Source organism: Erpetoichthys calabaricus, chromosome 17 (genome assembly GCF_900747795.2).
Source record: "Erpetoichthys calabaricus chromosome 17, fErpCal1.3, whole genome shotgun sequence".
NCBI lineage: Eukaryota > Metazoa > Chordata > Cladistia > Polypteriformes > Polypteridae > Erpetoichthys > Erpetoichthys calabaricus.
The window spans coordinates 14,442,269-14,460,003 of NC_041410.2; the positions used below are offsets into that span (position 1 = coordinate 14,442,269).

Consider the following 17,735-nt stretch of genomic DNA (forward strand, 5'->3'; position numbering starts at 1 on the left):
GTGAGGAACGTGTTCAGATCCTGCTCTTCTGACATTTTGTTCAAGCTGTATCCTGCCGGCTACGCCACTGTAATAACGAAACAGAAAACAGGTCAAGGTTTGGGGTTTTGAGCCCCATATACTGCAACAAAAAGGTCCAACTTATTCTCAAACACAAAAATAACACAAAAATAACGTTACGTTGCAGTCCTGGCTATTGGCTCTGAGGCTAAGGGTCCGCGCTGGTGTCCAGAAGGTTGCCGGTTTGAATCCCACTACTGCCTGAAGGGATTCTACTCCATTGGGCCCTTGAGGAAGGCCCTTAACCTGCACTCGCTGTGCTCGGACCCCTAGGGGTATTTTGTTGTACCTGTACAATGAAAATGCAGTTGAGTTATTTCATTTCATTTTTTCTTTATTGTATTTTTGTGCTACTGTATGCTGCAGGACGGTGTATGGATGGTATGGCAGTAAAGCCCCTTAACTTGCTACATAGATATTAATGATATGAAGGCACTCTGTAACATACATCAGTGTAAAGTGCACAATTAAATATGATATCCATTTGTGTTCTTTTTATTTCTAGCACATGCTGCTATTCTCATGGCAGTCAGTGGTCTTTTTAGACCCCCTAAATTGCCCATTGTAAATTTATTTTCGTATTGTCATTCCAAGTGTCGTCAGCGTCGCCCTCTCCCTGTTCCTGAAATCCCTGCCAGCGAGCACAGTGGCCTCGGTTTCATTATTAGAAGTTCATGTCAGAGTGCAGTGTTAACAGCTTGGATTTCTTTTTCTCCCCGTGTTTTGGTTTTACGCTTAGCCTTGTGAGCTCATGTAACATCACCACTCGAAACTCAAGGACAAGATTAAAAGAAAAAAAATAAAAGCGTAATATATTGGGTTCATGTGTGAGATTCAATACCAAGGCTGCTTCGTAAATGAAAGAAAACACCGTTTTTTTGTTTTGACTGTTGCTCACCTTGTCTTGTCTAACAGCCCCAACCTGAAGGTATAAAAGGGGCGCTCAAACGGAAAGGGGGATTAAATAAAAAAAACAACCCAATGGGACGGAGGGCACCGAAACTGGAGTGGATATTTTTTTTCTTTCTTTTTTTTGTTTTTTAAACCAAGCTCGCTGTGTGTTTCTGATCCAAGCCCTCTGGTGTTGTCCTCAACAATGGCGCAGGTTCGGATTGATGAGGCAGCCTGGAAGATCTTAACTCCCGTTAAGGGCAACATAACTGCTATGGTCCCAGAAATGATGACTGGAACCACACTGACTCTCTTGCTGCTGCTGGGTTTGATTCTCGTGATGAGGTCTCGAGGAGCAAAATCAACAATGCCAGGTGGGCACCTTGAGTTTCTTTTCAGTCTGCTTGATTAAATAAAAACATAACAAATAGTCCTATTACAGATATTCCCATTTCTCAATGGTGGCCTTCACTTTGGAGACTATCAGCATTAAGAGGTTGCTGTAAATTATCCCCAGTGTGCCTCCTAGCTTGTGCCCTGCAGTGAACGGGTGCCCACTTCAGCACCATATGGTTCCTGCCTTTGTACCCAGTGCTGCCAGCTGCCCTGAACCGTTCTACTGGGTGGACGTGAGTGGGTGTCTGTGGTGGCCTGCTTGGTTCTTGCAACCCCTCAACACAATAGGCACAGGTTAGAAAATGGATGGAAGGAGAGAAGGATGGATGAATGTTAAATATTGATATTATGTGCAGAATAACTAAATTATGGTTAAAAAGAAAATCATTGTCTTTAAAATATACAGAATCTTGAAATGATGAATGAAGTAATCGAATATTAAAGCCTGAAAGTGTGCACTGCTGGTTTGTCAGCCTCCACGAGTTGGAAATCAAACACAAACGTGTTGTCGTCTGAAATTCCAGCTGTGGATGAAAACAAAAGGACGGCACTCATTGATGACTTCTCTGGTTCATTGTGCCCTTTGTAGGCACTCATTGATGGTTTCTCTGGTTCATTGTGCCCTTTGTAGGCACTCATTGATGGTTTCTCTGGTTCATTGTGCCCTTTGTAGGCACTCATTGATGGCTTCTCTGGTTCATTGTGCCCTTCGTGTTTGCATGTGATGCCCTTTTTTTATTAAATCAATTGAGCTGAAGATCTTTTATTTGGAATGTAAATCCATTTCTGTTGTTTTCAAACAAGCACCTTTCTCAACTTCATCAACCTCTAAGGGGAAATTCTGTATATTTTATCAGGATTAGGAATGAGATTCTAACAAGTGGCGCCTGCTTGTGTTCCCACATTTCTTGTCCCTTGCTCTGTGGTTGTCATTGAATCGAGTGGGCTTGCTGCAGGGTGTACTCGATGTACAACAGCAGAGCCTGCACCCGGACCCCTAGGGGTATTTTGTTGTACCTGTACAATGACAATAAAGTCGAATCATTTCATTTCATATTTTATTTTTTAATTTTTGTGCTACTGTATGCTGCAGTGTGGTGTATGGATAGTGTGACAGGAAAGCTTCTTGACTTGACTGCTTCTTCACCCCTCTTACTGTCACAACATCTGCATGTGTCTTTTGTTTTTGTCCAAGGTCCCAATTTCTGTCTGGGAGTCGGACCCCTCGTCACTTACATCAGGTTTCTATGGATGGGAATTGGAGGAGCAAGTAATTACTACAATGGCAAGTATGGAGATTTGGTTAGAGTGTGGATAAAAGGAGAAGAGACGCTCGTCATTAGCAGGTACTGTGCAATTTTGAACAAGGTGGGATTTGGGTCTGCTTTTTTTTCCCCCGCTTTGTGTTGTTTCGTTTTAGTGTTGGGTACGGAGACACCACTGGCAGCCCCCTGATGGTCTCCTCATCGATTATTTCATTTACTCGTGAATTGGGGCTTTGTTGCACTATTGGTTTTGTAAAAGGGCCTTATCAACTAAAGTCATCATCATCGCCATTATTATTATTATTATTAAATGAATAACTATTTAGTAATAGTCTTTAATACAGTTCTTATCAATTTTAAATGATTTTTTCAATTCTTGAAACTTTTCTCTTGGTGGCTTGTAAAGCACTTTGAGTTTCAGTCTCTGTGTATGGAATCGTGATGCACAAATAAATGTCATCGTCTTCGTCGTCGTCGTTGTTGTTGCTAATAGAAAGTTGACATGGAAATGTTTCTTCACATTCTTTGGAAATTTGAACATTTTTTTTTAAGGTTTCCCAGATAGGATGACAAAGCCGATGTTAAAAAATGAACAAAATATTAGAAAAAGCAAAAGGAGTTTTATTACGTCTGTCCTGCCTGCCTTGTGTTGTTAATTCTATCAGTCACTTTACAAAAGATTCAAGAACTGAGAAAAAAAGAAAAAAATATTTTTAAAAAAGTGTCAAATGAGTACCCAGCAAATATCAGGGTGGTCCCACTTTAGTTTTGGTTTTGTAAAAACGCATTTATTATTCCTTTATGTAACGAGACCCCTAAGAGAGGCTTCTTTTGGTCGCCAGATCTGTGCAGTGGGGCCTACTGACATTGACCATGGGAAAGGCGCTATATTAATTATATGTATTATTATTATTATTGGCGGCACGGTGGCGCAGTGGGTAGCGCTGCTGCCTTGCAGTTAGGAGACCTGGGTTTGCTTCCCGGGTCCTCCCTGCGTGGAGTTTGCATGTTCTCCCCATGTCTGCGTGGGTTTCCTCCCACAGTCCAAAGACATGCAGGTTAGGTGTATTGGTGATCCTAAATTGTCCCAAGTGTGTGCTTGGTGTGTGTGTGTCCTGCGGTGGGCTGGCGCCCTGCCCGGGGTTTGTTTCCTGCCTTGCGTCCTGTAGTTGGGATATAGAGGGTTGGATAATGAATGGATGGATGGATTATTATTATGATGATGATGATGACATTAAATGTCTTGTTCATATGGACGATTCACATTTCAAGGATTCACATCACATTCTTATTGCATGTTTATTTTGCTCCATTTGATTTATTTGCAATTTTTAGTATACATTTAAAAAACGTTACAAAATGCTGCAACTAACTGAGGAGGCAGGTGAGGTATAGCGGGTCCGCGGCAACCGAAAAAAAAAAGGGTCGGTTTTTAAATCCGTATAGCCGTGCCGTTCTCGGTGGGCGTGATTGCACGACCGCGGGGAGTTAATGAGGTGATCGGAGCGAGTCGCACCTGCACGTGTGGGTGCGGTCGTTCTTGTTTGCCACATTGGCTTCCGGCGGCGTGTAATTAAGGCGCTGCGCCCACGGAGGCACCCGTAGGTGTGTATATATAGACGGAGGTATATGAGAGGGGGAGGATATAAATCTGAGCGAGCGAGAGCGCGCAGGCGCAGAAAAAGGTCGGAAAACAGCGGTCAGGTGGTGACGATCCGGACACCTGGAAGGTGGAGACTCCATGAGCTGGGGCCCCGCGAAGGAGCGTTAATGTCAATTTATTTATATAGCACATTTAAAACAAACAGGCTAGTAATGCTGTGGCCAAAGTGCTTTACAAAAATAGAACAAATTAACATAAAACAAATAGAAATAAAATATATGAACATAAAATACGTAATAAATAGAAGTAATGTAATATAATTACAAAGACGAAACCATCAGTATTACTGAAGGACACGGAATGCAAGTGAATAGAAAGGAGTCTTTAGTCTTGTTTTAAACAGTTCAATTGTAGACGACTCCTTTATATGAAGAGGTAAAGAGTTCCACAGGCGAGGAGCAGCAGCTGCACAAGCCCTGTCTGTCCCCCATAGTTTTACACTTGGTACGGGGGACAAGCAGAGACCGCTGACCAGAAGATCTAAGCACTCTAGATGGCTGGTGTAAAACACACAATTCGGATAAATAGGCAGGAGCAAGCCCATGTAAAGATTTAAAAACTAGCAGCAAGATTTTAAAATCAATTTGAAAACTGACAGACAGCCAGTGTAGAGAAGCTAAAATAGGAGAGACAGAGTCAGACTTTCTTGCCCCAACCAGAAAGTGAGCAGCAGCATTTTGGAGCAACTGTAACCTGCGTATCAGGGATTTGTTGATCCCAGAATACAGCGAGTTGCAGTAATCGAGGCGAGAAAAAATAAACGCACGAGTAGCTATCTCAAAGAGCGTTATGCGGATGCGCTCTGGGGGGCTGGTTCGCCCCACTGAATGTATGAGTGAGTGGGGTGAGCAGGAGAGGTGCCTTCTCGAAGGATCGAGGGAGGAGAGTTGACCTTGGTGGTCTGGCAGTGACATCCTAATAGGGGGCCAAGACGAAGGTTAACTGAAGGAGCTTGTGGTTGTTGGTTCTCTGTGGAGCAGAAGGTGCAATGGGAGGAGGGCTGGAGAGTAAGGAGAGACTGTGTTTTAAATACTGCATATATTAACCTTGTGTTTTTTATGGATTTATTTATTGTTGGTTTTTATCCTCGCTGGACCTTTATTTTACCGATTTAATGTATGGAACTTTGGACACTGCACTTTTGCACTTTTTGATTGTTTTAATAAAAGCACGTTTTCACTTTTGAATATATCCCCTGGCTTCATGTGAGATTTGTCCCCATTTGTCAGCACAACTCGGTGACATTACTGACGGTGTTTGGGTTTAGGGCTCTCATAAGGACGTTGGGAGCCCGCAGAGAACATGCATCGTCACAGCAGGAACCTAAAATTGTGTGCTTTATCACCCAAAGCCAAAGAATAATATGTTTAAAAACACAAAACTGTTAAAAAGTAACAGAAAAAACATACAGGCAAGCATAAAGGTTTGGGACAACCCTGCATAACTGAAAATAAACACGAGTTGCAAATGCGTTGAAGAAGTGAGCGTCAAAGTGTCGAGTACAGGCCAGACAGGAAGAGGCGGGTCCGGTACACCGGAAATGATGTCAGAGCTGATTGGGATGTCAGTCATCTAGTCTGTAGAAGAGAGAGGGAGAGAAGAGGTGGGTGTTAGGAAACAGCGCCATCTTGTGGATTGCAATGGAATTACCACCACCAGAGCCCTTAAGCTAGTGGTCTCCACCTCTGGTCCTGGAGGGCTGCAGTGGCTGCAGGTTTTTCTTAGTGACCTGTTTTTGCTAATTTCTTTTGAATATGTTTTTATCGACTTGTTTTTTTAAGATTTGTTCCTCTTTATTGCTTCATTTCTTTCCTTAAATGGCACCCAAATATAATGTGAAGCGAGTGAGCCAACAGAAGACCACCTAAGTCAGGGCCTCAAACTCCAACCAATTTCACTCCAACCAGTTGCTTCATCAGGCGCAGAGTCTTGTCGTTCATTAAACTTGTTCTTTAATTCCATGGCTTGTTGCTGCTCTCTGGTCCTGGAGAGCCACAGTGGCTACAGGTTTTCATTCTAACCATTTTTCTAATTGGTGACTAGTCTTTGCTACTAATTAACTTCATTTTATTGATTTGCTTTTTAAGACTCGGACCCTTTAAATGAGGGGTGAGCAACATCCGTGCTGGTGGGCCACGGTGGCTTCAGGTTTTTGTTCCACCTCAATGGCTTCATGAGAGATCATTCACTGCTGATGAAGCACTTCTTGCTCGCGTGACATTCTTCTGCTTCATTTTCGTTGTGGCAGGCAGTGTGCTGTGGTGGTTGAGGCTTTGGCCTTCAGACCCTGAGGTGGTGGGCTCAAATCTCATGTGTGAGCAAGTCACTTCACCTGCCTGTGTGTCTAATTAGGAAGAGAAAAGAAGTGGAATCAAGTATATCATTGGGTTGCCTTGGATAAAGATGTCAGCCAAATAAGTAAATGTAATGTGGCCTCGCTTGTTAAGATTCTGAACCCCTTATTTCAGGGGTGTCCAACTCCGATCCTGGTGGGCCGCAGTGGCTGCAGGTTTTCATTCTAACCATCTTCTTAATTAGTGGCCAGTTTTTGCTGCTAATTAACTTCTTTTGCCTTAGTTTTAATTAACTTGACTCATTCCCCTTAGTTTTCTCTTTTTCCTTAATTAGCATCCAAACAATAATGAGACACAAAACAAGCCACCGCCACATGATCTGCTCACCTGTGCCCATTAACACAATATCTGAAAATAAAGAAAGGTGAAGGGTCTCAGTAAGGCTGATCTCTCAGGTCACCAAAACTTTTTGACAGAGTTTTGGAAATGTCTGCTGTGGCAGAATGCGAGCAGCAGCAAGCTGTGGAATTAAATAAAGGGTGTAATTAACAGCAAGAATCGGCTTCTTATTAAGAAATGGGTTGGAATGAAATTAGTTGGAGTTTGAAATGCCAGTTTAGCTGGTCATCTGTTGGCTGGTTTCATGTCTCATTTCTGTTTGGCTGCCATTTAATGGAGAAACAAACAAATTCAGAGGACTGAATCCTTAAAATCAGGGCTATGAAAATGAAGGGAAAAGGAGTTCATTAGCAGTGAAAACGGGTCACTGATTAGAACAAGGGCTAGAATGAAAACCTGCAGCCACTGCAGCCCACCAGGGCTGGAGCTGGGAACCCCTGTCATAAGGGGATTCTAGAAAGACCCTTTGATTTATTTAGATCTGTAACAGGCTCCGTACAGAACTGAAGGTGACAGATTTGTGAAATACCAACGGATTGTGATTTTAAATGGACCCTCGCTGCATGCAGTTACCCAGGTTTTGTTATTCTCTTAGTGCAGGGCTTCCCAAACTCTGTCCTGGGGACCCCCTGTGGCTGCAGGTTTTTGTTCCAACCAGCTTCTGTTTTTAATTGGATTCCTAGCCCAATGAAGTGAGCTGTTATTTCCCAGTTTCTGTGTTCGACACCCCTGCCTTATTTTAGTCTTAAACCGCTGTATTCAAAACCTCTCACTGTTTCCGTGTGGTGCTGAGGTGTCACCCGTTGAATGGCTGCACTTGGATCTCAATCCAGGTGGTTTATCGTGTGGTGGGTGCGGCAACGTGCTGTAATCAGAGCACGCTCCCCAACCTCACCTCACCTGACCTCGTTGACTGTTTTAACTGCTCCTGATTAGCAATAAGATGCAAATGACAAAGGAGCCAGCAGTTCTACGTTTCGCTTGTCTCCGTTTCCACCCGTGTGCGTTCATCATTCACTTCTTCTACTTCTTCTTCTTTTGGCTGCTCCCATTAGCAGTTGCCACAGCAGATCATCTTCTTCCATATCTTCCTGTCCTCTGCATCTTGCTCTGTCACCCCCATCACCTGCATGTCCTCTCTCACCACATCCATAAACATTCTCTTCGGCCTTCCTCTTCTCCTCTTACCTGGCAGCTCTATCTTTAACATCCTTCTCCCAATATACCCAGCATCTCTCCTCTGCACATGTCCAAACCAACACAATCTCACCTCTCTGACTTTGTCTCCCAACCGTCCAACTTGAGCTGACCCTCTAATGTCCTCATTTCTAATCCTGTCCATCCTCATCACACCCAATGCAAATCTTCCCATCTTTAACTCTCCCACCTCCAGCTCTGTCTCCTGTGCCAGCGTCTCCAACCCATATAACACAGCTGGTCTCACTACTGCCCTGTAGACCTTCCCTGTCACTCTTGCTGTCACTCTTCTCCACCCACTCCACCCTGCCTGCACTCTCTCCTTCACCTCTCTTCCACAATCCCAATTACTCTGTACTGTTGATCCCAAGTATTTAAACTCATCCACTATTTGGTTTAATTGAGCACTCAGAAGGAAACTGAACAGAAAGTTAAGAGCTGAAAATGACTCACCCATTTTAGGCCTCAAGTCACTTGGATGATACGTGTATCACAAGAAAGGAAAAACAAACCCGTGATTTAAGACTAGACTGACATGGTAGAGCTAAAACACTAACAAGTCTTGAAATTAAATAAGATCTGTTAATACTGGGGAGGACTGGCCTCTAGTTAAGCAGCTGGGTTACTCTGCGGGGTCGGAGTTGGCCTTCCCTGATATTAAGACAGATGCGTCTCAGTTATGTCACCTCAGACCTATCTAAAATGATGGCTTGTTAGTCGTTCACACACCAGAGAGGAATAAACACTTCATATTTAGGCAACGAGACATTAACAAAGGCTTCTTTAAGATTAGATTAGGTTAGGTTAGATTCAGCCTTATTGTCATTGTGCAGATACAACGAAATGCAGTTTAGCTTCTAACCAGAAAGTGCAAACAGCAGAGTGAGGTACGGTAGACAGTATGGTGCAGACAGGACATTAAAGTGGAGTACTGTGCAATGAGGCAGCATACAAGTGAGAATGTCTATCTATCTATCTATCTATCTATCTATCTATCTATCTATCTATCTATCTATCTATCTATCTATCTATCTATCTATCTATCTATCTATCTATCTGTCTGTCTGTCTGTCTGTCTGTTATATAGTGTCTTTCATCTATCTATCTATCTATCTATCTATCTATCTATCTATCTATCTATCTATCTATCTATCTATCTATCTATCTATCTATCTATCTATTATATAGTGCCTGTCGTATCTATCTATCTATCTATCTATCTATCTATCTATCTATCTATCTATCTATCTATCTATCTATCTATCTATCTATCTATCTATCTATCTATCTATCAGTAGTACAGACACATGGCACGAATTAACACAGTGTGGAGACCAGGGGTGCACAGAGCCGCCCCTAACCAACACAGGCAGGCAGAGACACAAACTTTTACCACACGACACTCGTTTTATTAACTTCCCCTTGTGAACCTTTCCACTACGTTCCCAATATCACAGCACAGTTCTAGTGTACAGTACCAAACACTACAAGGTCGTCATCTTCTTCTTCTGACTTTCCCTTCCCTTTCTTTCCAATTTTCCACCTCCATTCCCCCTCTGGTAAGTTGCGTCATCATCGTCGTCATCATTGTTGTCATCTTCTTCTTCCTCCTGACTCTCGCCCCGATGAGTAGTGGCTTGCGCCCTTTAAACAGGTCCTGGAAGTGTCCCAGATGATTCATCAGCATCACCTGCAACCACTCCCAGGTGTGATGGAAATCCTTTGCCGGAGTCTTCGTCTCCCACATGGTAACCAATGGGGGCTGCATGAAAATCTCACTCCCAGTCTGCGCTGGAGGGACCCTTGGTGACAAAGCTGCCCAGGAGAGCTGCCCTCCATTATCCCAGGGGAGGTAACGCCTCACAGGTGCTCTTTCCATCACTCTGGCATCCCTGCCAGGCAGCAACTGTGGACCCCTGTCACAATAGATAGAAGAAATATTTTAATATACTGAATATGATATACAGTATGTGTAAGCAGGTGAAAATATACAGAGAGCGCAGGCAGACATTATTGCTATTTAGAAGGGTCACCTACTGAGAGTACAGAACGGTGTCGTTGGTTATGAGTGTTACTGGTCCTGAGGCTGCTGCTGTGGGACTGAAGGCTCCTGTAGAGCCGCCCTGATGGCAGAAGGGGAACGTTCAGTCCTCATAATGCTTCTAAAAGCTCAGCAGATCGGTTATTCCACTGTGCAGTGTGGCATGCTGACAGGATGGTAAAATGACTCATTAATACTCACAGGTCTTGCACTAACTATGTGATCCCAGTATCAGCGCCCTGCATGTTATACACTTGACTTGAGCATTCCTCGTTCTCATCCTATTTCTCTGTATGTTTATCATTCATTTTTTCGGAGGTTGATGCGCTTGCTGTTTCCTGAGCAGCTCTTCGTGTCTCCACCCTAGCGGCCTGCTTCTTCTCTTCTTTCGTCGGCATCTTTTCAGGTTAAAACTGATTAAGTCAGTGTTTGTGTTGCAATTACTTAGTATGTTTTCCTTAATTTTTCACTTAAGCTGGCACTTAAGTCTTCAATCTGCCTCAAAAATGATTTAAGATATGAAGAGGTAGGGGAAGTGACGGCAAAGGTGGTAGGGATGAGAACGGCGCCCATACGCATGTGCCACCCTGCTGGCCACTGCCGAGAGTTGATTCTACAATAAAATAAAATTAAATTAAAAAGAGGAATAACTTTGGAGGTCAATCATCACCCTGAAAGCGGATAGTAGACGTCACATAGTATATGTGTACCAAATTTCAGGTCAATCGTTGAAACGGTTTGTGAGCTACAGGTGATTTAAAATACTAGACAGACAAACGGACAGCCACTGTAGCATATCTATATATGTGAAATCCCTGTGTGCGTTCAGGTGTCCGTGTGTGGGTGTCTTCTGGTGAAGTGCGCATGCGCGGGGCACGGTGCGATGCGTGATATTACTGTCAGAGAAAGTTAGAGGCGTTTTACGGAAATACAAACCAGTATTACTGCGAGAGGAAATTAAAGGTACACAATACAGTGACGCATATTACAGCCACATACAAGCCAGTATTACTGTCAGAGGAGATTAAAGGCATATTACCGACGCGCACACCTGTATTACCGCCAGAGAAAATTAAAGGTATATTACCGACGTACAAGCCAGCAGACGTACAAGACGGTATCCTTCAATAAGGGCGCGCACAAAAAGGCGAGCCTCAAAAGGACGACCTCAATTGGGCGCAGCGAATAAAGGCGCGCGTAAATAAAGATCTGCACCTTTGTTGCTCTTCACATATTCCAGAGCCATTTGAACTAAATTAACTACGAACGCCTTTATTCGCCACGCTCAATTGAGGTCACCCTTTTGAAGCTAGTCTTTTTGTGCGCGCCCTTATTGAATAGAGCCGTACAAGATAGTATCACTATCACAGAAAATTAAAGACACACAATACACGGCGGCAGCCCACGAAGAACAGTCAGCTCAGCAAGTAAACATCAAGAAAAGAAAGTCTGAAAGACAAAGAAAAATACGACCAACAAAAAGAATGAGGTCAAAGTCCCTTGCCATTTAATATAGACTGTTCCTACTAATGTTTATGCACTACTGTTCTAGCGCCCGTTATTGTAACGGGCTAAATGACTAGTTATATATAAAGATCACGAGATGTGTGCCTCAGTTATGTCACCTCAGACCACTCCAAAGTGATGTTTTGTCAGCAGGTCACATTGCAGAGATGACTGAACACTTTGCCGATGCTTTGTCAGTGTCATGAAGACCCAAAGAAGTGTCTGTTAGGGTCCTGCTACAGTAACAGATGCACTTTTGTAGTACCTGTGACCATCACGTCTGTTACATTAAAATACGTGTCTGAACTATGGCACAGAAAGTGTTAATGGCAACACATCCATAAATCAATCCAGAAGTGTTTATTAGGGGGGATCCATTAAAACAACAACTGGCTGCAATTAGCCCAGCTGAGTAATTTAATTGGGACTGCAGTTCATTAGTAAGATCAAATTCGATTCCACGCAGGGCACAGCACAGCCCACCATCCTGATTGGTGCCCTGGTGCAAAAAGCTCAAATTCCATTGGTTGCATCGAGACAAGAGTGCAGACGTCCCCAAAAGGCATTCATTTATTTATTATTTGTTTGTTTATTGACTGACTGACTGATTGATTGATTGATTGATTTTTGTTAACTTTGTCTCAGACCCTCGGCAGTCTGTCACGTTCTGAAACACGCTCGGTATTCCGGACGGTTTGGGAGTAAATACGGCCTGCAGTGTGTCGGCATGCATGAGAGGGGCATCATATTCAACTGCAACATTGCCATGTGGAAAAAAAATCGCATCTACTTTATCAAAGGTATGTTGAACAGTTCACCGCTGACTCTTTCTACTGATTGTAGCCATTTCTTGAAATGCAGATGTGTTTATAATACTGAGCAGAAAAGCATTGTGGGATTGGTGTAGCATTGAGATGGTATAGAGGGGGTCTTTTTAATAAACTTTAGTACTAAACTTTTTAGACAATTTTGTTTGGTGGGACAGGCTAATGTGTGCTATCAATGTCAAAATTACACCACTTTTAATGTTTAAAAACTGTTATGATTTCAAATGTCACCAAGTTATACATTACAAATGCCAGTCTTAAGCAGTCTGCCAACTTTCTCCGACCAAAAGGTCATCATTAATATTTTATTACTCTCAAGATGAAGCGAACAAAAGAGAGCGGTACTGCTTTTACAAAAACGTAAAAGAAGAGTGAAGAAGGATTACAAAAAGAAGGAAGGGCCATCATGTAAATACCTCGGTCGCAATTAATCATTAAATATGTGGTTCACATTATCATCATTTTCATTTTTTGTTTGATATGTATTATGCTTTATTTTGTAAGGGGGGCATAGGGGGAGAGGGGTGGGGTTTGTCAAACTCAAAGACCACCGTGGGTGACAAAAACTCAAGCTACGGCACTGCATTGTGAAAGGATTGATTCCTAATCTGAAGCCCGTTCTGCAGGCATTGGGCACAGAGCAGAAAGGGATCAACCCTCATTGGCGGCCCAGGGGATTAATAATATGAGCAGAACTGGCATCCTTGTCCTTAACACTTCAATGCATTAGGACCCCTGGAGTCCCACACGTTCTTACCTAACATTTACTCTTCTGTCACATAATGACATCGAGCCTTACCAGTACAGGTCAGCCATTTCTGTGTTACCACAACTGGCCATTTGGCAGCTCACGCTGCAGGCTGGTATCTACTAGCGAGCTAGTGAATGAACCTGGACACCAAAACACGGTGCATTTTTATTTTGCATATTGCTTTGTTGATGAACAACAACACTTTTATTTAATGAAATCACTTTCTATATGACTGTGATGAACATGTGAGTACCCTGGTCCAGGGTTTGTTCCTGCCTTGCGGCCTGTGCTTGCTGGGATGGGCACCAGCATCCTCTCAGTGACTCTGTTCAGAAAAAGTCTGACAATCCATAGTGGCCACAGCCTCTAACTCTAACGCTGGCCCTAATACGATAGGGTAGTTTGTGTGTAATTCTGATAGACCGCGTACATCACTTATGGAGTCAGCCCACCATGTCTTCATCACGCCATTTACTTTTCACTTCATTCAGTATTCATTTATGAATGGAAGCTTGGATTGTTTGCTGCTATTTCTGTGAAAAGAGATATTTAAGACAGGTTTATCTTCTTGATTTATTTATAATTTTTTATTCACCCCTAAAGAACATTTGAAAACATCATGTTGAAACTAATTATGGAGACTGAACCTAAAATACACTAAATATAATGATAAAAATGTAAAAGTAAAGGAAATACTCGATAACTGTCACTCTGTCTTTATCGCTGGGGTAAACTATTACTATTAATACACTAAATATAATAATAGAAACATAAAGTTAAAGGAAATACTTGACAAATGCAGCTATGTTTTCATTGCTATGGTAAACTATTACTATTATTACAGTAAATATAAGCTTGCATATTGTAATCTTTTTAGTTAGCTAATAAAAGGTGTCATTTTGCTTGGCTTTTCTCTATTATTACACGAAATATAGTGATAAAAATGTAAAGTTAAAGGAAATACTCAAGAAAAGTCACTTTGTTTTCATCACTACGGTAAACTATTGCTATTAATACACTAAATATAATAACAAAAACGTAAAGTTAAAGGAAATATTTGAGAAATGTTGCTATGCTTTCATCACTGAGGTAAACTGTTACTATAATTACAGTAAATATAATAATAAAAACTTAAAGTTAAACGAAATACTTGACAAATGCAGCTACGTTTTCATTGCATTGGTAAACTATTACTATAATTACACTAAATATAATAATAAAAACGTAAAGTTAAAGGAAATACTCAAGAAAAGTCACTATGTTTTCATCACTGTGGTAAACTATTACTATTAATACACTAAATATAATAATAAAAACGTAAAGTTAAAGGAAATACTCAACAAATGCAGCTATGTTTTCATTGCTGTGGTAAACTTTTACTATAATTACAGTAAATATAATAATAAAAACAAAGTTAAAGGAAATATTTGACAAATGCAGCTACATATTCATTGCAGTGGTAAACTATTACTATAATTACACTAAATATAATAATAAAAACATAAAGTTAAAGGAAATTCTTGACAAATGCAGGTACGTTTTCATTGCTGTGGTAAACTATTACTATAATTACACTAAATATAATGATAAAAATAAAAATGTAAAAAATAAAAATGTAAAATGTTAAAGGAAATACTCAAGAAAAGTCACTATGTTTTCATTGCTGTAGTATACGATTACCAAAACAGTGCAGTGTCATTTATTTTTTACTTCATTCAACATTCAGTTATGAATGCTTGGATGTTTGCCATTAACTTACATTTTTAGTTCTTTGAAAAGAAATTCTTATTGCATGTTTATTTCACTTAATTGAATTTATTTACAATTTTTAATTTACATTTAAAGAAGAGTAGAAAATGTTGAATCTAATTGCAGAGGCCGAACCTAAAATCTTGTGCTTTATCAGCTAAAGCCAAAGAATAATATGTTAAAAAACAAAAATGATAAAAACTGAAACAAAAAAACACAGACAGGAATAAAGGTTTGAGGCACATGCAAGTAAAACTCGCATAATTGAATTTAAACACAAGTTATAAATGTGTTGAAGATGCGATTGTCAAAGTGACTTCTGGTTAAGTACAGGCCAGACAGGAAGAGGCGGGTCCAGGAGGGGCCGACACCGGAAGTGATGTCAGAGGTGATCGGGTTGTCAATCATCCGAGGGAGGAAGAGAAGAAGTGCTAGGAAACAGTGGCATCTTGTGGATCGGCAAGGAATTACCTAACCACCAGAGCCCTTAAGCTAGTGGTCTCCACCTCTGGTCCTGGAGGGCTGCAGTGGCCGCAGGTTTTTCTTAATTAGTGACCTGTTTTTGCTGTTAATTAACTTCTTTTGAATTCATTTAATCGATTTGTTTTTTAAGATTTGTTCCCCTGAATTTCTTCCTCGTTCCTCTGAATTGCTTCATTTCTTTCCTTAAATGGCACCCAAACAGAAATATAATGTGAAGTGAGTGAGCCAACAGAAGACCACCTAAGTCAGGGCCTCAAACTCCAACCAATTTCACTCCAACCAGTTGCTTCATCAGGTGCCGAGTCTTGTTGTTCATTAAACTCGTTCTTTAATTCCATGGCTTGTTGCTGCTCTCAATAGCAGACATTTCTGAAACTGTTTATTTTCTCTTTTCTAAGAGCATTGGGAAAATGTTTAGGGGACCTGAGCATTCCTGAGACCTTCACCTTTCTTTATTTTCAGATAGTGTATGATGGACGCCAGTTGTTTTGGCTCATTTTGCATCTCATTATTGTTTGGCTGCTAATTAAAGAAAAAGAAACAATTGAGGGGTCTTGAGTCTTCAAGAGCAAGTCAAATAAAATTAATTCAAAAGAAGTTAATTAGCAGCAAAAACAGGTCACTAACTAAGAAAAGGGTTAGAATGACAACCTGCAGCCACTGCGGCCCTCCAGGACCGGAGTCGGAGACCCCTGGTCTAGAGTTAAAACGGCTGGATGGACAAATCCCAAACTCGAAATTTCAGCCTGTTATGAGAGGACGATTTGCTGATTCGTTTTTGAGCCAAGATAAAGAGACCGTCTAGAGGAACCCTCAAATACCGTAATTCTACAATTAATTCGGAATTCTCCTCGTCAATTACTATAGTAATGACCTATTTCAGCGGTTCTCAAACTGTGGGGCGTAACAAAAAAGGGGGCGCGAATGTTGCCATATGTGGCGTAATTTTGCTATTCGTGGGAAAATTTTAAACTTGTAGCGGTGTATCGGCAGCAAAAAATATAGGAATAAATTTTATTAGGGTTTCAAAAAAACGTTAGGAGGCGCGATTAAAACTGTTATAAGGTTGAGACACGCTGACCTAGTTGATAATCTGAAAGATCAGAGGGGTAAATAAGGACTGAAATGCTCTAGAAGAGTTTGGGTAACTTGTTTCTTGGGGTGCAAAGCCCACTGACGCTCACATCTGAATTTTTTTTTTCCCATGCTTTGATTAGGTGAGTCACAATTTCTCTATTTTGCAGTATAAATAAAAATGAATGTGGCCATTTGAAAATGAAAAATATTAATGATTAATGGTTTTCAGTGTGCTCGGGGGTCTAAGTGGGCAGAGAGTCATAATGAGACGCCATTGAGAAAGGCTCATATTGTTTCCTGTCTCTACTCCGTTAGCTTTATCAGGTCCAGGATTACAAAATGCTGCAGCCCTCTGTGCCGAGTCGACCACCAGATATCTGAGGTCCCTGCATGACGTGATCGCCCACCAGGGACACGTGAACATCTTAAATCTGTTGCGCTGTATCATCCTGGATGTTTCTAACAGGCTTTTCCTTCAAGTGCCAATAGACGGTTAGTGCGGTTCTTTGATTGACAAAGTTGATGATTTGTTTTCCTTGCTTAGCAGTTGCTGCATCTAAAATAATTCAATTTATGAACTGGAATCTAAACAGGACACTCAGGAAGGTCAGTATTTATCATACAGATGCCTTCAGATGGCCGCATTACATTTCAACGCCCTGTCTAGTGTATCGAAATTTAGCCGGCTTCGTATTTGCTGAAGTTCTGTTTTCAGTATAATTGTATGGGACGTTGTCCTCTGCTGCATCCGGTTGGAAGAATCCGAAATAAAAAAAAGTTCATGCAAATGGTTCACAATTGTTGTTAATGATCCTTTGTCTGATTTTATTATATTTGTGCTGAACTAAAAAAGATTGACGGATAAGGGAACCATCACGGCTGGGATGGATGATCACTTACTGGCCAGAAGGCTCACATAATAGATAGGGAATGTCAGTGGGTGGGTGTCCCATCCTGACTCCCCACATCCCAGTAGTGAGCTGGAATGGTTGACATTCCCTTTCCCAGGTCTGCATGGCGGTTGTGGGAATGAGGATTGGGGCAAAATTGGATGTCATCCTGAAAAAATCTCCTCCATCCTCCTCCAGGTGGCACTCTCTTGGAGCATTTTCAGCCACAGGCCCATCCATCACGGT

The 17,735-nt window shown here is 41.5% G+C and overlaps 1 protein-coding gene across 1 annotated transcript in view; it reads left to right on the plus strand.

Annotated features, from left to right (window-relative positions):
- Window positions 1-1,129: 1,129 nt before the first annotated feature.
- The window catches only part of LOC114667208 (aromatase), a 37,119-nt gene continuing 20,513 nt past the window's right edge, over window positions 1,130-17,735 (plus strand). The window contains 4 exon segments of the mRNA XM_028822408.2: window positions 1,130-1,325; window positions 2,543-2,693; window positions 12,358-12,512; window positions 16,915-17,091. Coding sequence (XP_028678241.1) covers window positions 1,157-1,325; window positions 2,543-2,693; window positions 12,358-12,512; window positions 16,915-17,091 — 652 coding nt within the window. The 5' untranslated portion in view covers window positions 1,130-1,156.